A 19,946-nucleotide genomic window follows, 5' to 3' on the forward strand; every position below is an offset into this window, starting at 1 on the left:
GGGAACAGCTTGTTAACGCCTCTTATTTCCTCTGTCAGCTCTTCAGTCTTTCTCACTCTTAACAGCTCATGGAGCAACATATACAACAAAAACAACTTGTGCCGATCAAACCAGGGACATTATGCTTGCAGGGTTTCTACCTTACACCACTGCACTATGGAACATCTTCCCCAAAGACACACTCTAACACTTTCACAATCCATTGCATATGTACTCGCATGGGAAACAGCTCAAATGTCAGGCAGAGTACCTACCCTCCCTCATCTCAGCCTACAGAGTCTGTCTGTCACTACATGTGCTTGTGTCTTCTTTTAATGCAGATGTCCCGCTTTAGGAGACCAGGACCAGCGCAGTCCAGCAGACCACTCCAACTCCAGCTCTTCACTCTTTACACTCCCATGTGCCACATTCACCAATCTTCTAATAAAGACCAGCGGCTGTCCATAAGACCGGAAGGTGGAGCCCACCCGTGACAAAAGGTAATGGCCCTGGCCAGCTCATTTGGGAATTAACTGCTCATCATGTACTGTAGCTGTGTAGTCACCACTCCACATTATTTACAATACTCGCATCCCTTCCTTAAGTGTCTTCTCATTTAAAACACTCTCATTATATCACCATCACAAAACAAACACGCTCTGTTAAATACGCACATATCTTTCTCAACTGTCTCTGGACAGTGTGTCGCCCGCTCCGGAGGTGACCACAGGTCCCACACCATGGTATCCATTACTTTCATCTTTTATTCACATTTATAACATTACAGATATTCACTTGGGTACATTTTTCCATTGTATTTGGCAAAGTACGGAAATACAGACATTCTGGCAAGAAGTGAAACAACGTATTCAAGATATTTTACAGATTCAAGTACCCTTAATCCCATGCTCCCTCCAAGCCAAGGTGAAAGGTGAGACTGTCAAACAGGAGGTGGGTGAATCCAAATGGATTTATACAAGGGGGAACCCGGATTGAACTAAGTGGGGTAGAGAACAGAAGGGTGTTTGGCTGCTGCCCAAAAAACAGCAGTTGTACAAGTTATCTGTTGAAATGTCAGCCAATAATATGAACTTTGAGGGCGGACACTGAGAGGAAAGACTGAGAACTCTGAAAATATAATATCATTGTCTCTGGCCTAGTAGCTCAAGGTGTTAGATGCAGATTTTCATCAGCAGTTGCGCAACATGGTCACTGGAGGTCTCTGTTTCTCCAGGTTTCATGTCTGAGGAAGAACTGAGGCAGTCTGAGAGTTCAGGGGTTGAAATGCGACGGCAGGAGCTCAACAGTGGTAAGTTGTAGTTGAATGTATGAACCATGGATTGTTCTGTTCCAGATTCACTTTACCTGCAGCAAAGGGAGCAGCTCTAATCCTTTGAGCCAACTTTGTGTTTGTGTCTTTTTGTGGACTGTTTGTGGACTGTCAGCAGGTAAGTCTCATGTCTTTTTTTTATCATGGACAATTTTCCACAACCTCAGTTCCAAGCAAAGCTTGTTTGAAATAACTTGCAAATTTAGTAGTTTTGAGTTTTTCAGTCAACCCTCCTACAGTCAGTTTTTGTGATGACAATCCTTCAGGGTGAAACATCAATCAATGTATTGTACATAAAGATGTGATGTAGGTGGTAGTTTTAAGGCTATGCATGTTTTACTGAAAAAAACATACAACTTTTATTCATTGTAGTTATTTTCTTCCTTCTAATGAATTTATCTACCTATATATTTAAATATGTTTCATTGACTTAAACTCAAAATTAAGCTTAAGGATTAATTTTAATGTAGTGAAAGTGTAACTTTTCACAAAATGTTGTCCTTGTTGCACCTGTTGGATAAAACTTTATGAAGAAAGAGAGGAGTGTTTATAGTGTTTTTTCATATGTCACATTGTGGCATCAGCATGCTATTTTATGCATATAATTATTGTCATGTACAATGGCAAAATTGGCTTATGTGAAAAAGCCTTTTCCTCCTGTCAAATGTGGGAAAGATGATCAGATTTATGTGTTTTTTTTTCAGCAATTTGCCCAAGAAATCTCAAATAAAATTTGTCATCTGGGGCTGGACCAGCTGTGGTGAAAATGCTCAGTATGCACATCTGGATGTAGAGCAGATTGTTTAAGGATTGAAGTTGCCAGTTGATTGATGAATCAGATATCTTGTAACAGCCAGACATCTGTAGCGTTTTAGCGGTGGAAAAGTGATGAAAGTGTTGCCCAACAGGAGCAAGCTGCGTGTTTGAAACCAGATGGTTGGCACCATGAAAGAGCAAAATAACACCCACAAAGCTCCAAGGTCTGGACCTGGTCTGTCTTGTGGTTTAGGTTGGGTTTTTCTTTTCCCAGCAAGTCCACTTGTAGAGTCTGATCAAAGGCCAGTTCATGCTTGATCCCTGCTGTTTCCACCTTTTTGGTCAGGATACGGAGTCAGTTCTGGAGTCAATTTGCAGCAGCATCTTTCTATGAGTGGGGAGATGTTTATGGCCAACCAACCAACCACTGGCACACCGTTTGCTTTACTACAAACTCACATATGTTATGATCACCTGGATGACTAATATCTTATCATCTGGTCTTGCATCACCCTCTGGCCACTGTAATTTATTTGAGGTTGGCTTTCCAGTATTGATTTTGAAATCTATGGGTTTGGTTCTGTCTACACATCAAGTGGCAGCTTGTTTTGCTGCCAGATGATTACGGGGTTTACCGGGGCAGGGCGCATGCTGTGGATTCACATGTAAAAACTCCCATTAGACCCTAGGTGATGTTTCTTGAATCAGCAGCTGTTGTTGTTGATGCTTACACATTGCATCACCATGGCAACAACCATTAAAGTGAATCTACCACAGTATCAGATGCACATATGTCCTCCCAAAAAAAGTTTTAGTTGTGCATATTTTTTGTATTTTCGATTCATTATTAATCAAAGAGTGTAATATTGTGATGCTCAGGCGATGCTGTCATTGCTAGTGTAATCCTCTGGCTTCATGTTGCCCATTACAACAGACAGTGCGCCACTAAGATGCAGCTACAACTGTGCTGACCAGCAGCAGCTCAGCAAGTCAGAACACTGGACAGCCGACAGAGGTATATCTGCATCAGCCTCACACTGATTCACACTTGATTCTCTGCTGGTTTAAACATGTCTATGTGGCCACAACATTAAGCATGTGGCTTCATGTTGAGGTTTCATGGTGAGGTTTAGGTTGTGGCTGAAGCTGTTGGAGCTCTCTGACGGTGTTTGAGTTTGCAGCTGCGGCCTGGATGTGAGACTGGCTCAGCGAGTGAGTTGGTAACCCTGCTTCAGTGAGCGATGTATGGACCTGCCCTCTCCCTGAGTCTGCTGCTGTGGACAGTAGGAGTGGCTGTATTCAGGACTCATGGTATGATCTACATTCAATTGGTGCTTTTCTTTTTTTTTTTGGTTTATTAAATTTCAAGCAAGTTGCACAATGCCCCAAAAGGCAGGCGGTATGTTAATCGTGAATATGTTTAAAATTGATATGTAGATTTGATTACTGTTTTCGTCCTACGTCAGGTGAGGTTATAGCCCAGTCTGCCAGCCTGACCGCAGAGGCCGGTCGCCCCCTCATGCTTGGCTGCAACATCACCGTGGCAACAGGAGACACCGTCCGGCAAGTCCGCTGGCTCAACAGGCACGACAAGACCCTCCTGGCCTACGAACAAAACGTGCAAGTCCTCATCAGCAATCAACACCCGAGTGTGCAGCTCACTGCCTCCAGCAACGATGCCAGCTACATCACCATCACGAGGGTGCAGCCTGATGACGAGGGCTGCTACCGCTGCATCTTTGACGTTTACCCCACGGGCTCACAAGAAGGCAGGACATGCATCAGAGTCACTGGTGAGTCTGAGAAGCTTCATATTGCAACTAAACCTCACATGACACTTGAACTTTTGTTCTTGTTTCCATAACGACACAACCTTTTGCAAGGGTGTTTATTTGGAGAAGTCTGGTCACATTGCCTGTGTGCAGCTCACTGAGGTTCAGAGAGTCCCAGAATGCCTTGAGACAGGAAGTACTATACTAATGTCTGAGGGCCCAGATCAGCAGGAGAGAAAGCTCCCCTTGGCACTTCCTGTTGTTACTATTAAATCTTTATTATTGCCTGACTCCTTCTTGTTTCCCCTGAACCTGCACACAAGCCAGTGCTATAAAACTTTCATAGCACAGCTGATGCCAGGAGTTCTTTCTTTAACCCCAGGTAAGGTGCGGCAAGTGGGCAACAAGACAGCCATAAGCGGACAGCCGGCCACCCTCTCCTGCTGGTACAGCCTCCCTGAGAGGGTGCAGCAGGTGCTGTGGAGGAAGACGGCTGAGCAGGGCGACACCACCACCGTGGCTTCCTACAGCAAGAAAGGCCACCACAACATAGAGGAGCCCTTCAGGGAACGAGTTAGCCTGAGCCGGACTCTGGGTGAGACCCAGATGACCATCCAGTCTGTCGCGACGGAGGACGAGGCCTGCTACACCTGCGAGTTCCACACATACCCAGACGGCAGCAGAAGTGCCACCTCCTGCCTGTCGGTCTATGGTGAGTCTGGTGATGTCATTTGTAATAAACCAAAGAAAACAAAACTTTTTGTACTTTTTTAGCATGTTTACCCCAAGAAGAGTAGAACAAGAAAGAAGTCATAGGGTAAACATAGAGAGCTTTCATATAAAATGTGTAATTGGGCACAAAATTAACGTTCTGCTGTGGCGTTATATATGGTGCTATAATATGTAAAGAATATCTTTACATATCTTCTTAAACCCATTAACCACAAACAATAGCTCAAGAAAACAAGATACAAGGCCAAGACACCACATGAATACCCCATCTTCCCCAAGTCCCAGGTAGCCACGGGAACATATTAGTACTAGTGGGTGTTAACTGGTTTCAAACGTACATCAACTAACCGTCCTGACTACAAAAACAGGAGAAAGGGCAGTTAAAAGAAAATGACAGTCCACCCGTACGAATTCTCAAAATGCAACGAAAAACCTATGGCAAAAGTTGAATGGAGGCGAACAGTGGTGTGGCCGGTTGGAACCGGAGGTAGATGCAGTTCTCTTCCCTTGCAGCTCGGCCGCGAACGTCTTAGTTCCTCATATTTGGAGGACATCTGACAGGAGCCAATCAGCTGCAGGTGTCAATGCTGCCCACCAATCACCGGCTCGTCCTGGCACACACCTATTTACATATGCGCTCACTCATCCCAATTCTCAGAGAAAAAATATGTACAGCAAAACACAAACAATGTGACCGCAGTCTAACAGCAATGACAAACACTGTTGTGGCTCCTTTAATCTTTTGGTAAATGACTCACTCAGGTGATGCTGTCAAACGATGTGTGCTATTTCTGGAAATACCTAGCTGTTTAGCTGTTTCCAGACATTGTTCAAAACAAGTCAGATAATTACGGGGTTTGAGCAATGTGGAGTTGATGTTTCCGTCCGTCCCACTGCTCCGTGTTTTGTTACTTTTCATTTGCAAGGAGGAAAAAATGATGCAGCCAGGAATTTAAATGATATGAAACAATGTCTGAGCCCCAGTTATGTTCACTGTACTTCAGTATACTGTAGGCTGAGAGGAAACGTGTGTGTGTGTGTGTGTGCGTGTGTGTGTGTGCATTCCAAATACAGCACAGGAAAGGGAAGCACTGTGTATAAACAAACCAGAGCTGCTGTAGTGGGTCATTAAACTACTGTTCTGACCTGCTTTGGTGACAGCACTTCTTGTCCCATCGCCAACACTTAACCCCGCCTCCCCCCCCCCCCCCAAACCCCCCCCCCCCCAACCCTGTTACAGCACCAGAGAGGTGTAAAGCACAAAGTCAGACAAGAGTGTAACTTCAGAAGTGGTAAGCAAACGTTCCAGGAGCGTGAGTGGTTGTTGATCCTCCTCCGTGTGTTTTTGGAGTGATAGTGTTGACAGAAGGAAGGGTTTCACCGAGAGGAATGGGGTGATTAATTTGGGTGAAAGCCCAGGGGATGAGTGGCTCACTGTTTCCCCAGACACAAGGCCTCAGTGTGTGTGTGTGTGTGTGTGTGTGTGGTGTTGTTGTGTGTGTGTGTGTGTGTGTGTGTGTGTAGGTAGGTGTGTGTATGTCCTCCTTGCTCTGCTAAACAAGCTTTGCTTCTGTCTAAACTGATGGAACCAAAGATCCAGACACACAAACACAGAGTCAGTAAAAGCTGCTCAGCCTCTGTTCTCTGTCTGGGTTTTGTTTCCAGGACGACTTGTGTCATTGTGTCCTTGGGGCAGAGATTGACAGGCGATGTGCTCTGTCTCTCCATCTCCATTACGAAGGCACAGGAACAAACATTTTTCTGTTGTCTGTGATTGACGAGCTCAGACATTAAATTTGTGGCCAATTGCACTTGGACTGAAAGTGAAATCAACTTTTTCAGCTCAGCAGTTAATAAAAGAAAATATCAGAATAATCTATTAAACATAACCCTTCTCTCTCCAGTTTTACCCAAACCAGAGGTGAGCCACGTGACCACATCTTCAGGGATCACCGAGGCCAACTGCACCGCCCAGTCCCGCCCTGCGGCCGAAATCATGTGGAACATCGGCGGGGACAACCGAACACTCGGACCACCCATTTCCTCCGCCTACGATCAGGGCGACGGCACCACCATAGTGACAAGCACGCTTCTCTTCCAATCAGGGCTGCTCAGCGACCTGTCCGTCAAGTGCATCGTGCACCACCAGGGTTTGGAGAAACCCATGACGGTGTCCCTCAACAAACATGGTGAGGAATAATCAATATAGTGTTGTCCTACCACTGGAAGTACCCCGCTGAGTAATCTAATAATTATATGTCAGTATCAAAGAAGCGGCCAGGAAGTGAGAAAGTAATGAAAACACAATATAAATTCACAATATATAAATGGATGTAACACAATGACAGATCATGGGTTATAAACACTTTCTGTAATAAATAATCTAAAAGCAAAAATCTTATGAGATGGGTGACCCTGGGGCAAAATCTTATCAAATGGGGGTCCATCCGTCTAATTTTTGTCAGTTTAGGGGTCCTTGATGTGAAAAAGTTTGAGAACCACTAAACTAAAGGCGCTCAGGAAACAGGGAAACACTTTTGGTCATAAAACCAAAATCGTGTGCAATCAACACAGGAGAATAAAAGCACGACATGTTTACTTTAAAGGGAAGGAAACTTTAGGTGTTAAAGCAGCACAAGAAGCAGACCACAGTTGTATTGTCTCAGAATGTTGCAAACTGTGGACCAGTCATGCTCCCCATCTTTTCATGCTGAGGTGTGGTGGAAACAAGGTTTGTTTTGTCCATGTGTGTATTCTCAGCTATTTTAGTCACAGGTAATTATGGCTGCTTTGATACCATCCTGAATCCTGTAATGCCACAGCATACGGGAAGAATTTTTTTTTTTTTCCCACGTAAAAGAAGTGTTATTCTCCTGCATGTTTTAGTCCAGATGTTGTACATTTCACGTGCTGTACTTTAAAACATAAACAGCTCTGTGGAGTAAATGTAAGCGTGTGTTTGTGTGTGTGTGTGTGTGTGTGTGTGTGCTGCAGTGGGTCCAGCCACGGTTATCCTCCTCTCTGTGTGCGGTGTGGCAGCAGTTCTCCTCCTCTGTCTGTGTGTGTGTCTCTGCAAGTGCTTCATCTGCACTGAAGGTGAGTTGTGAACTGAACGTTTACTCTCTGTCCACATTTGTCAAGTCGTTACTTATTACACTTTGATTTACTCTGCTCTAAAATAGCTCAAAAAACAACAGGGTCATGCCTGTTCTCTAGTGGTTTTCCAGAGGCATTTTAGGAAGTGGAGGGGGTGGTTGCAAAAGAGAAACATGACTGTAACTCCTGTTGTGAGTGTATCTATAGGTTGGGAGTTTCATGGGCTATAGAAATTAACAAAAAAATACTGAGTATTTTAAGATTATAGTCTTCTTTATGGGCATTTCTTTACTACATGGGAGAAAAAAAACACTCAGCTGATGTCCAGCTCATTGTTTTTCTTGTGGCCTGTTGCGCCGGCCAAGTTCTGAGTGCCTCTTGTCATTGTAGTGATTATGATGAAGTGTTCACATTTTTTCTGGTTCCATAAACAGAAAAAATCCTGAGATTTTATGAGCCCTTGACACACCGAGCGCAGCCTCCACGAACTACAGTGCCACAGCCAAAGTCTGACTGATTAAACATGTTTCCTTTTCAAAGATCCACGTAAACCTGCTCACATCAATATTTTTAATTTAACAATGGTTCACATGACTACATGGTCTTTCAGCTCACTGTTATGGTTTTACGCCCTGCAACTGTTTTCAGTGACAAAGCTCTAAAAAAAAAAAAAAAAAATCCACTGTGCGCCGACCTGCCCAGCACCAACCAGCAGACGGACAAAGCGAACAACTATCTGGTGAACAAAGTGGAGCGTTTAGCAGCTAAAGAGCCTGATGTTTCCCTCAGGAGTTAGTGGAGACCATCAGCCACCACCATGTCTTCCAGCAGCTGATACGAGCTTGAAGCCTGAGCAGTATTGATTGACAGACTTCAGCTCCCACCCCATGTCTTTGGGCTTCTCTGATTGGTTAGGAGGGTGAGTCTCCCTCAGACACTTTAGAAGGGAGCTTTAAAGTTGCTTTTGACACAAGACTACAACTGTGCCTTTAATGAAGGTTTAAAGAAACCATAAGAAGAAAGCATGAAATGCCTCACATTCATCCGAAAACACACTGCAAATGTCAACCGTCAGTTACTTTCCACACAGAGGTGCCAGGGTGGACGCTTGGTCATGTGTCATCAACGCTCCTTTGACTCCTGTCAGCACCTTTCCCCGCTATCTTTTCCGGGTGTCGTGGAAACAGTGCGGTTGCCAGCTGCGTAATGTGGCGTGTGGCGCTGCCCGATTCCCCTTTATCATAAATTCTCTGCCCACCGGGGAGAGAAAGGGACAACCGAACTTAGCCGAGCAATGACAGAGGCTTCGGCTGACGTTGTTGCTGGCCAAACAAGAGTTGAGGAAGAAAAGTAATCAAGGTTAGGACGGTCCCACAGCTATTCTCAATTTAGCAACATGGAATTTAGCTTGAATATTGGGTTTTGTGTCACAAATAGAAATCCCAACAAATACCCATAAAAGGTTTTCTCAACAGCCCAAAAGTTCTTTTAAAGCAATGCATTTCCTAAATAGACCTCTCTTTAATCAGAAGCTCAAAGTGCTTAATGAGTTTTTCCTCCAGCTCCTCCTCATCCTTGTTTTCTTGCGTGATAAGAACGCCGAGGGCGGAAAGCTGCTGCCACATCTCCTTCATTCCTACGTTCTTCGTCACCTCGTCATGCCAAGTTCCAAAAACAGTTCCAAAAAACCAGGCGCCCGCATGGGTAGCACGCAACAAAGGCCTCAATCACACTGTTGATTTAAGAGTGTTTGTGTTTTCACCACATCCCTGAGTCGTGAGACACTCAGGGACACTCTTGACAATCTCAGTTACTGTGTTTGCATGTGATTGATAGTGTTGTGTTGGACCAGAACTTGCTCATGTATCTGTGGGCTGAGATTGCAGCTATGAAAATAGTTTTTTTCTCAGGATATAAAGCTTCCGTTAACTTGAGAATTTCCACGTTGCTTGAAAGTCTCGGCCCACGTTTTCCAACTCTTTGGATCCTGAGCAGAATAACAAGTGGTTGCGCTGATTGTCTTGAGTTAGCAGCCAGAAGAAAAGACCCTCTTTCTCTGTCTAATCCCTTGCACTGAGGGGTGTGGGGTGTGGGGTGTGGGGTGGGGTGGGTGTGAGGGGGGCATTAGGGGCCTGGAGGAGGGGGGGGGGGCAGCGACAAGGAGGAACCAGAGCCCATAGTTGACAGCCTGCCCAGTTGATAACAACGCGCCCTCTCACACTTGACTGTACAGACACACACATACTGTACTTCCCAGTCTTGGCTTGGATGAGATGTGGCAGGAACACAGGCTTTTACTGTGACGGGATTCAGATTGTAGTTCAGGGGAAAAGACGGAGGCCTTGATGCAAAGTGCATCAAGGCCTCCGTCCTTATTCAGAGCTAATTCTGTCATTTCCTTTAAGTCATCGCCCTTGACAACAGCTTGTAGGGACTACACAGTGAATAATATGACACTTGATGACTGGGCAACAATGGGTTTCTCACACTACAGACATGTATGATTCAACGTGCATTAATATGGATCAACATTACAACAATTGGCAGTGATGATCAGAATGACAAAAAAACTGCCCAACCTATGAAATATAATTTTGTCCTCTTGTACGACTCAGTTGCTCAGAGTAAGAAACTGATTGAGGAATTACCTTTTAGGGCCTTTAATGTAAGTGGGGGCACTTCCTGTCTAAATGAGAGGCAAAGCCGTCAGCCGTGTGAAAGTAAGAGCTGTTCAGTTGCAGGGAAACCCACCGTGAATGGCCTGAAAAGTTGTGATGTCTGCGGCTGAGGTCGAACTGCGAGCCACAAAATGACTTCTGTGGTTCCCTCTGCATCAGTGGGTGTAATTCAGCTTCTGCTTGCTTCAGCCATGGTTGGAAAATGGGGTCAAGGTCTGAGGTTCTTCCAGTAAAACGCCGCTCGGCTATTTGTGTCTGTGTTTTCCGGGCGGAGATGTACAGGCCATAAGGTACGGCGGTGGGCACAGCTACAAGGGCAGGAAGCTGACCACAGATAAGAACCATTTCTTCATGAAAGCACATGTTCTCAGAGGCACCTTTCAATCTGCAACACCGCAGGAAGTACGGGGGAGGAATCACCCCTGGGTCGGCACACAAACATGGCCCCCCTTTGAATCATAAGGGCAGGACTGAGGGTAACACCGATTGTTCCTTAGAGATAAGAGGTAGAAAAACAGAACACCAATTTAAGTTCTCTTAAAAAAAAAAAAAAGAAAAAGCAGCAGCTTTTTCACGTGATGAAGGTGACACCTGCTGGTCACGACACTGCAAAATAAAAAAAACTACTTAAACATTAAAATTGCTTTAATAATGGGGCTTATTTCTTTTTCTGCAGTATTGATTCGCTGTCACTCACAGCTGACTTAACTCTAGTGAGCTCTCAGGCTGCATGTGTCGATTCATCATCAACACTATAGACTTTTTCTGAATGAGCCACCTCTAAAATAACACACATTGCTGCCACATGTACATTTAGGTGTGGCAGGCATTTAATTATGGCTGTGGAATTCCTGCAGTGTTTCATTATTGTGTGCATGTGGTCTTTTTGGATCCGAGTGGGCGTTCTGGGGACTCTGTGTGTGTGTGTGTGTGTGTGTGTGTGTGTGTGTGTGTGTGTGTGTGTGTGTGTGTGTGCGCGCCCGCGCGCCCAGACATGTATGTGCTGGCTGTGTTTATTTTTGCATTCCTTTATGGGATTTACATCAATACAACTTCTGCTCATGATGTTTTCTTGCCTTGAGAAAGTCTCAATCTTCACTAGACTTTCTTGTAAAAACAAAGTTTCTATTTATTTTATAATTTTTTTTGTTGTTGTCATCCGCTGCCATAAAATATGATGAGTAAACATGAGTTTCATGATGTAAGGTTATCTAAAATATCTAAAAATCAACCAGAACATTTTCATAAATTTAATAAACAAGCACATTTAATTGTTAAAGTGTTTGCATGGATCAACAGTAGAATCTATCACCTAATGGGTAAATAATGACGACTGGCCAAAAACCTGATGTCATCCAGCTTGACCTTTTACTGATGAAATCTCAGGGACACCATGTCAGCAAAGGGATGTTGCAGCCTGACGGGACGTGCAGCCTGCAGAGGAAGGATTTAACCGGTGTGATCAAATTCAAATAGGGAAATGAAAGATTTGTGAAAAGCTCCTGCCGGCCTGACCAGCTAACTGTGTGTCTCTCCCCTCCTGTCCAGATTGATTTGGAGCCCATGCGTCACCACTGCTTTGATGAAGGTCCAGCAGAGCTCCGGGCCTGACCTAGCTGCTCAGCACCGTGCCCTCGATGGAAGGGAACAGAGCTTTCACAGAGCGCAGCCAGCAACACTGCTGGTTCTGCTTCCATGAGCTGAGAAGATACTGCTAGTAAGAAGAACTAAAAACCACTTTATTTAATGCTAGATTTTACACTCACAGTTGAAAGGTTGCTTTGATGATTGAGGAAATCCTTATGATGAGAATAGAGGGTTTTATCAGTATACCTTGTGCCATCATGGAGGTGCAGTGGTTGGGGTCAATACACTCCAAACTTTAGAAGATTATTGCAGTGGGTGTATGATAAGTTCTATATTTTTTTTAATTTAGGTTGTAGCATGAGTTTGCTCACTTAGATTGAAGTGTTTTGACTTCGTTGGGGAGATTATTATAATTATCATCACTATTTTATTATCATTATAAAGAAAATCTGCTTCATTTTAAAAAATCAACTAATATCTTGTAGATGGAACTAAATTAACTGTTGGGTCTTTGCCTTGTTTTTCCCTATTTCTGCTGCTGCAGATCTTTTACTTTATAGAGGTTTGGAAAAACTCAGCACTGTCAGTTAAAAGCAAGTAATTCATATATTTTTTCAGAACACCTTGGGCTATTTAAAGGTCTTTTTTTAATTATGAAGCAGGTCTACTGTAAAAGTATCAAAGCGCTCAGTCCACAGAGAAATGCACACAGCCTGTATTTAGAAACTGAGCCCTAAAACGAGCTGTGAGGACTTCCTGAACTTTGTGATGTCACAACAAAACAATCACAGCTTTCAGCCACACCCAAAGCCCCCCCTCCGGACCCACCATCCAATCTTACGGGATTTGGTTTTTTGGTTTATTAGTTCGTTTATTCAATCACTCTTCTGATTGGCTCACCGACCTGTTGTTACTCGAGCTCCAGAGAGAAGTCTGAGAGAGGAGATGTAAAACTATATCTTCTTATGAATCAACACTTGTAAAATATGGGACCTTTAAATATGTGTGCCACAGTGATGTCCCAAAAGTTATGAACAGTGATTGTAAGTTTAAAAAAAAATCAATAAATCATAAAAAAAAAAAAAAAAAAGTTCAAACACAGACAAAAACACAAATAGCACTCAAATCATGTAGGACCCACATCACTCACAGCTGACTGAGAAAATAGTCTTTCAGGGCCTTTACTGTGCTTGAAAATGTATAGAGATACCTTCCTAATGGCCACCACGGAGTGTTACATCACCTGAAAGCCCCCCACGCCCCCCGCCCCCAGTTTGTGGTTGTCAAATAGAGATGAAGGATGATTAAGAGGGTGCCTCTTGTGATTTAGACCTGCGAGTTACAGGAAATCAAAAGGAAGCGGTGGAACTGAGGCTAAAGTCTGACCCCGCTCTGTATGACTCACTGCGAGGATGGTTTGAGTGGGAAAGAATGACAAGTTTGTTACAGTATTAATAGCTGCACTGCTGTGCGGGACAGAAGGGTGGTCGACGTGCGCTCTGTGGTTCACACCGCCCAAACGATTCCTGTGTGGATCAAACCGCAGTTGTAAATCACTGATCTGATGTATGTGAGACAGTAACAGGAGGTGTTTGTGTCTCGTTTTTTTTTTTTTTTTTGTGTGTGTGTGTGTATGATCTGAAAGTGAAAAAAAAATCTGGAGTGTGTGTGTGTGTGCGTGCGTGCAAGCTTTTGTTTGCATTGATGTACAGTATTTCCTGACTTTCAGAGTCAAACCATGGAGAGCACCAGTGTTAGAGTTTAGTCTTTTATTTGCATAAAATATTAATATAGGCCTTCATGGGCTGTGTACAGTGATGTTAATTTTGTAGAAAATCTCATTTCTCAAAAAGAAAAAAAAAGATCATGTATTCTAACATAGCTGTTGGATGCTTACATTTATACTTAACATCTACTTTCACATTGAAGTCTGTATATTAAGATGATTATAAGGTTTAAATCTTGATACGTACCTACAGTGATGTTAGAAAACTTAGCGAAAATACTAAAGCTGCTGTAAAACATTCAATTTTTCCACATTCCCCCTTCCCTTTCCGTTTTAATATTTCTGTCCTCGGTGTCAAGGGTGTTTTGTTTTTGAACAGTATTCACTTTGTAGTATGTGTAAGAGTTGATTAATGGTTTCCTGTACTGGTGCTGATCCCCCTCGGCACCAGCTGGAACAAATAAAACATTTATCTACTTTTGTCTCACTGATTATTTTTATCAGCTGTAGGTGTTTTCTCAAAAATAAACCTTAAATTTGTATCTGAACTCTGGGTTATGATGTGTTGAGACTGTGGGTGATACAGTTACACAATAGGAAACGCACTTCCTCTGCAGCCCACTCCAGTGACTTTACTTTTTCAATTGCAGACACTGTGAATACACAATGGCTTTTTATTTTTACTGATCCATGACTAACTAATGCAAATATTTAAAGCTTAAAATAGTCTCAAATGTACTTAGACCCAGTTTCACAAATGTCATTTCAGCTTTTAGACAGTAAATTGTCATTTTGGACATTTAGAAAGTCTGGAAATCTATGCACAAAGTGAAACCTGAAGACAACAGGATGTAACTGTTTTTAATGTTCCTTAAAATGTTTTAAAAGTCATAATCACCTGTCTTTTAGTTTTTGATCACGGAATTAATTTAGTTACCGAATGCTGGCGCCTTTCAAAACTACTCAGATGCTCAATAATTTGTCCAAAATGAACCACATTGTTTCCAGCATCTACCTTTTTTTTTTTTTTTTCAAAAGGAATTAATCCTGTTTTGGAAATACTCTCTGCAGTCTGATTTGGTTCATTGTAAAGTTTTCTCCAAACACCATTCATGTACAGTAAATGAATGATATTTTCTCCTTAAAGTCTCCATAAACCTCACAAAGACAGGAACGGGAAGTAGTTGCTTGAGGCACTGAGAGGCATTTGACAGATTTATTTTGATGGTATCAGTCACACTGATGTCATTAAAGCAAATAAATTGACTATTAACAATAACAAAGAGGCTTATCTGGAGGAAACTGCGCTAACATTGTGTGAACTCACTATAAAATCAATAGTGTGTTATTGTTTTTTGTCCCTTGGTGACTTTTATATATTAATGGAGTCATGCTCATAGGAAATAATGATTGCAATATTATTAATCGCCTTTCTTTTTAGGATTTTGAAGGGTTTTGTTGAACAGTCAACAACTGTATCACCTAGGTTAAAAGGTAGATATCAGCTGGCCAGTTGCATTTAAAGTACAGAATACTGAGTTTCTCTTTTGCAACACGAGATGGCGTCCTTTTTGATTTGCTTTTAAGAGAGAGTTTTCAAGTTTTCCCATTCAGACTTATTTCATATTTTCTATGCGCCTCCATTGCACCAAAAATAACATAATGAACATGTATTAATCTGACAGCTAAAAAACACCCCCACTGCACACACACACTCAAACTCTTTGAACTTCCTTTTTTTTTTTTTAAAGGGGGCAATTTGTCTCCACCTGCATGCGTCATACAGTAGTTGGTGGGCGATGTAGCATTCTGGGTGGGGTGTTTATCAAAAGTAAGTGCATGTGTGTGCGTGTGTTCAGGCAGTGCAGCAATGTATATTTTAGCACTTTTTAACCACAGAGGTAGTACTTCCCACAGGCCACGCTGCTCCACGTGCCTCATACAGCCGCTTCCTATCACTGGTTCATTCTTCACTCAAATCACTCTTTAATTGTGTTTCGGGCGGCGACCTGTTTCACGTTGCACCTCGTTTGCAGCTGAAAACTTTCTTTTATCTTATCTTACCAATCAACAACAAAAATTATCAGAGAGATCAATATGGTTACCGCTCTGTTGCCACAAAATCACAAGTTCTCATTCAAGGGGCAAAACAGCTGCTATAAATGTAATGTCATTGCATGGATGTAAAGCTTATAATGGATGATTAAGTATTAAGGTGGCATAAAATGCATCATAAAAGTTATGCTTTTTAATTTACATTCAACTATCTTTCAATAAATGACAAATAATTGTTTTCATGTCACTTTCAGGGTCATTTTTTAAGGTGGTTCCTGTTGCAGACGTTCTATTTTGTGACCTTTAGAAAATTCACAGGATGCTGTGGAGATCAGTTCAGTTCTTTTATTGAGATTGCAGCTGGTTTCAGTCTGAAGTGAAAGGTGTCATTTCCTGGATTCTGATCTTGTGAAGAGTTTGAACGCCGTCAAAGGTGATTCATGGAGAAATGTGTCAGACTTTATGTCTGGATTTAAAGTAATTTATTAATGCAAATTGACATTTGTATTCAAATTCGACGACAAATACCTTTGTTAAATTTTCTTTTGTATTACGTTATATCTGTTTATGCACATTAAGTTATTTGAGGTTGATGTCTTCATTTTTTTTTACTCAAAAAATAACATTTAAAAATGCAATAAATATTTTTCAGTGAAACATCAGCGCATCAACAGCTGGATGGAATCTGAGCTCCAGTTTGATGATGAGTTTAGCGGTTTGTTTACGATTCATGTCTCCCACTGTAAAACAACTTCCATTCCTTTGTTTTTACATGACATGATGAGTGGTTTAATTCTGCTTCCTGCTTGTCAGTCGGCAGTCTGTCTGCCTCCAAATGCAGATCAGACACTGAACCCGAAGAAGAAAAAGCTACTTCAATCATCAACACCAGAGAGCATTTGAACAGAGGTGCAACAAACACCCATATAGACAAGCAATCACATTCAAAAGAGGCATCTGTAGCAGATGTGTGCACAAAGATCGACACCTATACAGGAAACAAAACTACTTACCTGTTAATGTGTTACATTGCACGTACACACACACACACAGTTGTGGTAGTTTACACAAAAGCGGTTTCTCATGTATGAAACTTCTGTGTTCTAACAGCTTGATTTACAGGAAATTCAAAAGCATTTCAATGTAATCAATAATCATCATCTCACATTCTGAAAAGACATTACATCACAATACAAAGCATAATAATAACAAAACATAGCGCTGATTGACTCATTTGATGCAGAAATCAGTAAAAATGTGATCTATCAGATATAAGTTCCGGTCTTGAAATGATTAATATGAAATGTTTTGATATCAATCATGGCCCTGATATCGTACGGTTGAACTTAGCGGATTGATTTCAAGGTGTAGAGCAATTGTTTTCATAGATATGAATGGTAGGGGAGGCCACATGGGAAGGCTGGCAGCTTGGATCTGGCGCGTTCGTGGATTCTCCCGCGCGACAGACACCTGAGGTACACATCAGGTGAGGTCAGTTATTGTTCCCAGAATCATGATAGTGAATAAGCACAGTATTATATTTTTATTCTTATTGTTTTCTTGCATTTCTAATCAGTTTTTCACTGTTCACTTCAGAGCACAGTGCTGACTGACCCTGAGGAACCAAATAGTCACTGTAAGTAAAAATCAAAAAGTCTCACCTTTACACCCTTGATTTGTGGTAAGACATACAGCTATCACAATGACAGCGAACACCATGACTCCAACAACACGGTACACACACGGCCAGAACGTTTTCTTAGCTGTTACGCCCCCTGCCAATCAGAAGAGGACGTTTGACTTAAAGAAGCACAGATGTATGAAAACTGAATTCATGTTAAAAAAAATTTTTTGGGATTGATGTGACAACTGTCATGACATAAAGGTGAGACAGCAATACCACTGTGAGAGAGTGAATTCTTGCCTTGTTCTAAAGTCGTCCACAGAACTGTGGAGGTTTCATCTGTGATGACACCTGAAAAACACACAGATTGTTTGAGCCACAAAAATGATCATTCAGTTTTAGAACAGTTTTCTGTCCTGTCCAGTATAGATACAGTCCTGCTGTGCAGAAAGCATCACTCACCATGGACAGACACATTGATGTTGTGACTCACACCATCTCCACCTCGACACTGATACAGACCTGAGTCACTGACGAGTATTTTTTGGAAGATCAAATACGACGTCCCTTCAGAATGGCTTAACTCTTTCCACTCTGTTTTAATGTGACTGCCACTGCTGACATTAACAGGGTCAATAGGTTGATCAACTTTGTGCCAGGACACTGATGGTGGTGAACTGTTGCAGAAAGAAACTGTGCAGTTCATGGTAAATTCTTGTCCAACAAAGGCCTCGTAAAGTGTGTTGCGTTGTACTTTAATTACTGTTTCACAGTCGTCACCTGCAGGAGAGAATGACAACACATGCTGATTACAAAGTGATGAAATAAATGTATCCTTGCTTGATCTTCACCTGCAAAAGGAAAATGAAATTTGAAATGTATATGAATTTAAATATAGAAAATGGAAGTATGAACATAACCTAAAGTTTTAAAAGGTTTGTTTAAAAAAAAAAAAAAAAAAAAAAAAAGTTTGTAGGAAAAACACTTAAATGAATTAGGTCGCAGAAAAAATTGAAAACTTGCTGCAGCTGTGGCCATCAAACTAAAAAATTTCAGGTCAGCTTTGCAAGCTGGTAAACCATCTGTGGCGTTTTTGTGGTTAAAGCTTTTTTTTTTGCCTCTCAGGTTATGTACTGCCTGCCTGTGACAAAATCTTATTTATTCATATATAGTATGTTTAGATTTACATTACTGAATGTTACAGTTTTGGCTGGTATCATCTTAAACTGAAAACACATTTAGTCATTCCTTATTGGAGTCAAAACCAATGTAACTCTTTTTAAATGTATTATTAATGGGGTTTTTTTTATTATTAAAAGGAAGAAAAAAAAGTATTTGGGTATATATCACAAATTTGGCAACTAATTACTGTAGCTGTAGCCTGCAAACTGATGTTAGTAGTGCACGATTCCACGATCATTTTTCTGTTTGATGGTTCGCTCGACACACTGAGGTGCAGGACTACACATTGTTCATATGTGTGAGATAAGACAAAGAGGCTTTAGCAGGAAAGCTAATGTGGTTGTTGTTCACAGTCTGTGGCTCTCGTGACCGTTACTGCTTTCTCCAAATATGGTATAAAACGAAGTGATATGATTGGGTTCACGGAAACAAGTTTTACGTCTACGTAGATAAAGAACTAACAGTATTTTACTTCATTAAATCAAATATATATATATATTTTAATATATAATATATTTTTGTCTAATTTCTTCTCAAAGGAGAATCCAGGAAAAGTGATTTACTTTTTTGGACTTTAACAAAAGAGGTGAGACTTCAGAGAGAGTGCTGCTTATGAGGCTCAAGCTCTACTATCCGCATTTCCAGAAGAATTGAAGTAAAATAATGCATATGGATCAAGAAAAAACAGACTTTACAGTCATATATGCTCCCTTAAATGCTTGCACAAGAGGTATGGCTAATATTCTTATAAACACATCTCTATAGAGATCCTTCAGAGATGCAAATAATGAACGGAAATCTGCATTAGGGCATCAAAGACCTGTTTAACAACTTCTTATTTTGTCAGTTTAGCAACAATTTGTGTTAAACACTCACTGGTGAATGGTAGATTATGGTTGTTGTTTTTTTACGTGTTTTCTTAATAGGACTCAAATTACTTCCGCATTCAGTGTATTTCATTTCGTTGCATCTTTGAGTATGGCCAGTAAAATATGTGTAATATGCCCCCGCTCTTGATTTACATGAGATACAAGAAGTATAATTGAAACTTTTTCAGTCTTCATAACCTTTAAAATTGATTACCTGGTGTCAGAAAAAGAGTGCTGACACTGCTCAGACTGAGTTGAGCCATTTAGAAATAATGAATAACTTACTATCGGCTTCCAAAGTCCCACCGAGCAACGCCAACATAGAAACATGGAGGATGGTCAGGCAGTACTTCGATCTCATGGTGGAAACGAAAAACCAGCTATCCCCTTCTGTAAAACAACTATTACCTTAGATGTGTTCTACATATAACAGTAAATGGCATGTGGTCGACTTTACTTCCTGTTTTTGATTACAGGCATTTCAAGCACACACACATTGGCTACACACATCTTTTTTTTCAGCCTTGGTAGATCTGAAACTTTGGTGATTTTTGAGGAAA

The 19,946-nt window shown here is 41.6% G+C and overlaps 2 protein-coding genes across 3 annotated transcripts; one reads left to right on the plus strand and one right to left on the minus strand.

Moving 5' to 3' along the window:
- Window positions 1–1,298: 1,298 nt before the first annotated feature.
- LOC111236705 (OX-2 membrane glycoprotein-like) lies at window positions 1,299–13,020 on the plus strand. Of its 2 annotated transcripts, none has more exons than XM_022765543.1 (8): window positions 1,299–1,427; window positions 3,000–3,080; window positions 3,180–3,376; window positions 3,532–3,858; window positions 4,220–4,549; window positions 6,474–6,758; window positions 7,564–7,665; window positions 11,892–13,020. In XM_022765543.1, the coding sequence occupies exons 3-8, from the start codon at window positions 3,307–3,309 to the stop codon at window positions 11,894–11,896; spliced, it is 1,119 nt and encodes a 372-aa protein (XP_022621264.1). In that variant the 5' UTR covers window positions 1,299–1,427; window positions 3,000–3,080; window positions 3,180–3,306; the 3' UTR covers window positions 11,897–13,020. The 2 variants fall into 2 exon arrangements, with proteins under 2 accessions (XP_022621264.1, XP_022621263.1); XM_022765542.1 differs by having other exon boundaries at window positions 3,247–3,376.
- A 3,089-nt stretch (window positions 13,021–16,109) lies between these two features.
- Window positions 16,110–19,788, minus strand: LOC111236724. The gene is made up of 5 exons (XM_022765575.1): window positions 19,672–19,788; window positions 17,798–18,115; window positions 17,636–17,686; window positions 17,373–17,486; window positions 16,110–17,181 (listed from the first exon to the last, which is right to left on the minus strand). Exons 1-5 carry the CDS (start codon window positions 19,745–19,747, stop codon window positions 17,072–17,074), a joined length of 669 nt encoding a protein of 222 aa, XP_022621296.1. The 5' UTR covers window positions 19,748–19,788; the 3' UTR covers window positions 16,110–17,071.
- Between the last annotated feature and the right edge of the window lie 158 nt (window positions 19,789–19,946).

This window comes from Seriola dumerili, unplaced genomic scaffold (assembly GCF_002260705.1).
Source record: "Seriola dumerili isolate Sdu_G_001 unplaced genomic scaffold, Sdu_1.0 BDQW01000716.1, whole genome shotgun sequence".
NCBI lineage: Eukaryota > Metazoa > Chordata > Actinopteri > Carangiformes > Carangidae > Seriola > Seriola dumerili.

Coding starts and splice junctions, on each gene's coding strand:
- LOC111236705 (XM_022765543.1), top strand. CDS start 3,307: ATGTATGGACCTGCCCTCTCCCTGAGTCTGCTGCTGTGGACAGTAGGA. Junction 3,377..3,531: donor GGCTGTATTCAGGACTCATG/GTATGATCTACA, acceptor GTCCTACGTCAG/GTGAGGTTATAGCCCAGTCT. Junction 3,859..4,219: donor GACATGCATCAGAGTCACTG/GTGAGTCTGAGA, acceptor CTTTAACCCCAG/GTAAGGTGCGGCAAGTGGGC.
- LOC111236724 (XM_022765575.1), bottom strand. CDS start 19,747: ATGAGATCGAAGTACTGCCTGACCATCCTCCATGTTTCTATGTTGGCG. Junction 17,687..17,797: donor CATCAATGTGTCTGTCCATG/GTGAGTGATGCT, acceptor TGTGTTTTTCAG/GTGTCATCACAGATGAAACC. Junction 17,487..17,635: donor GTGGACGACTTTAGAACAAG/GCAAGAATTCAC, acceptor TCTGATTGGCAG/GGGGCGTAACAGCTAAGAAA.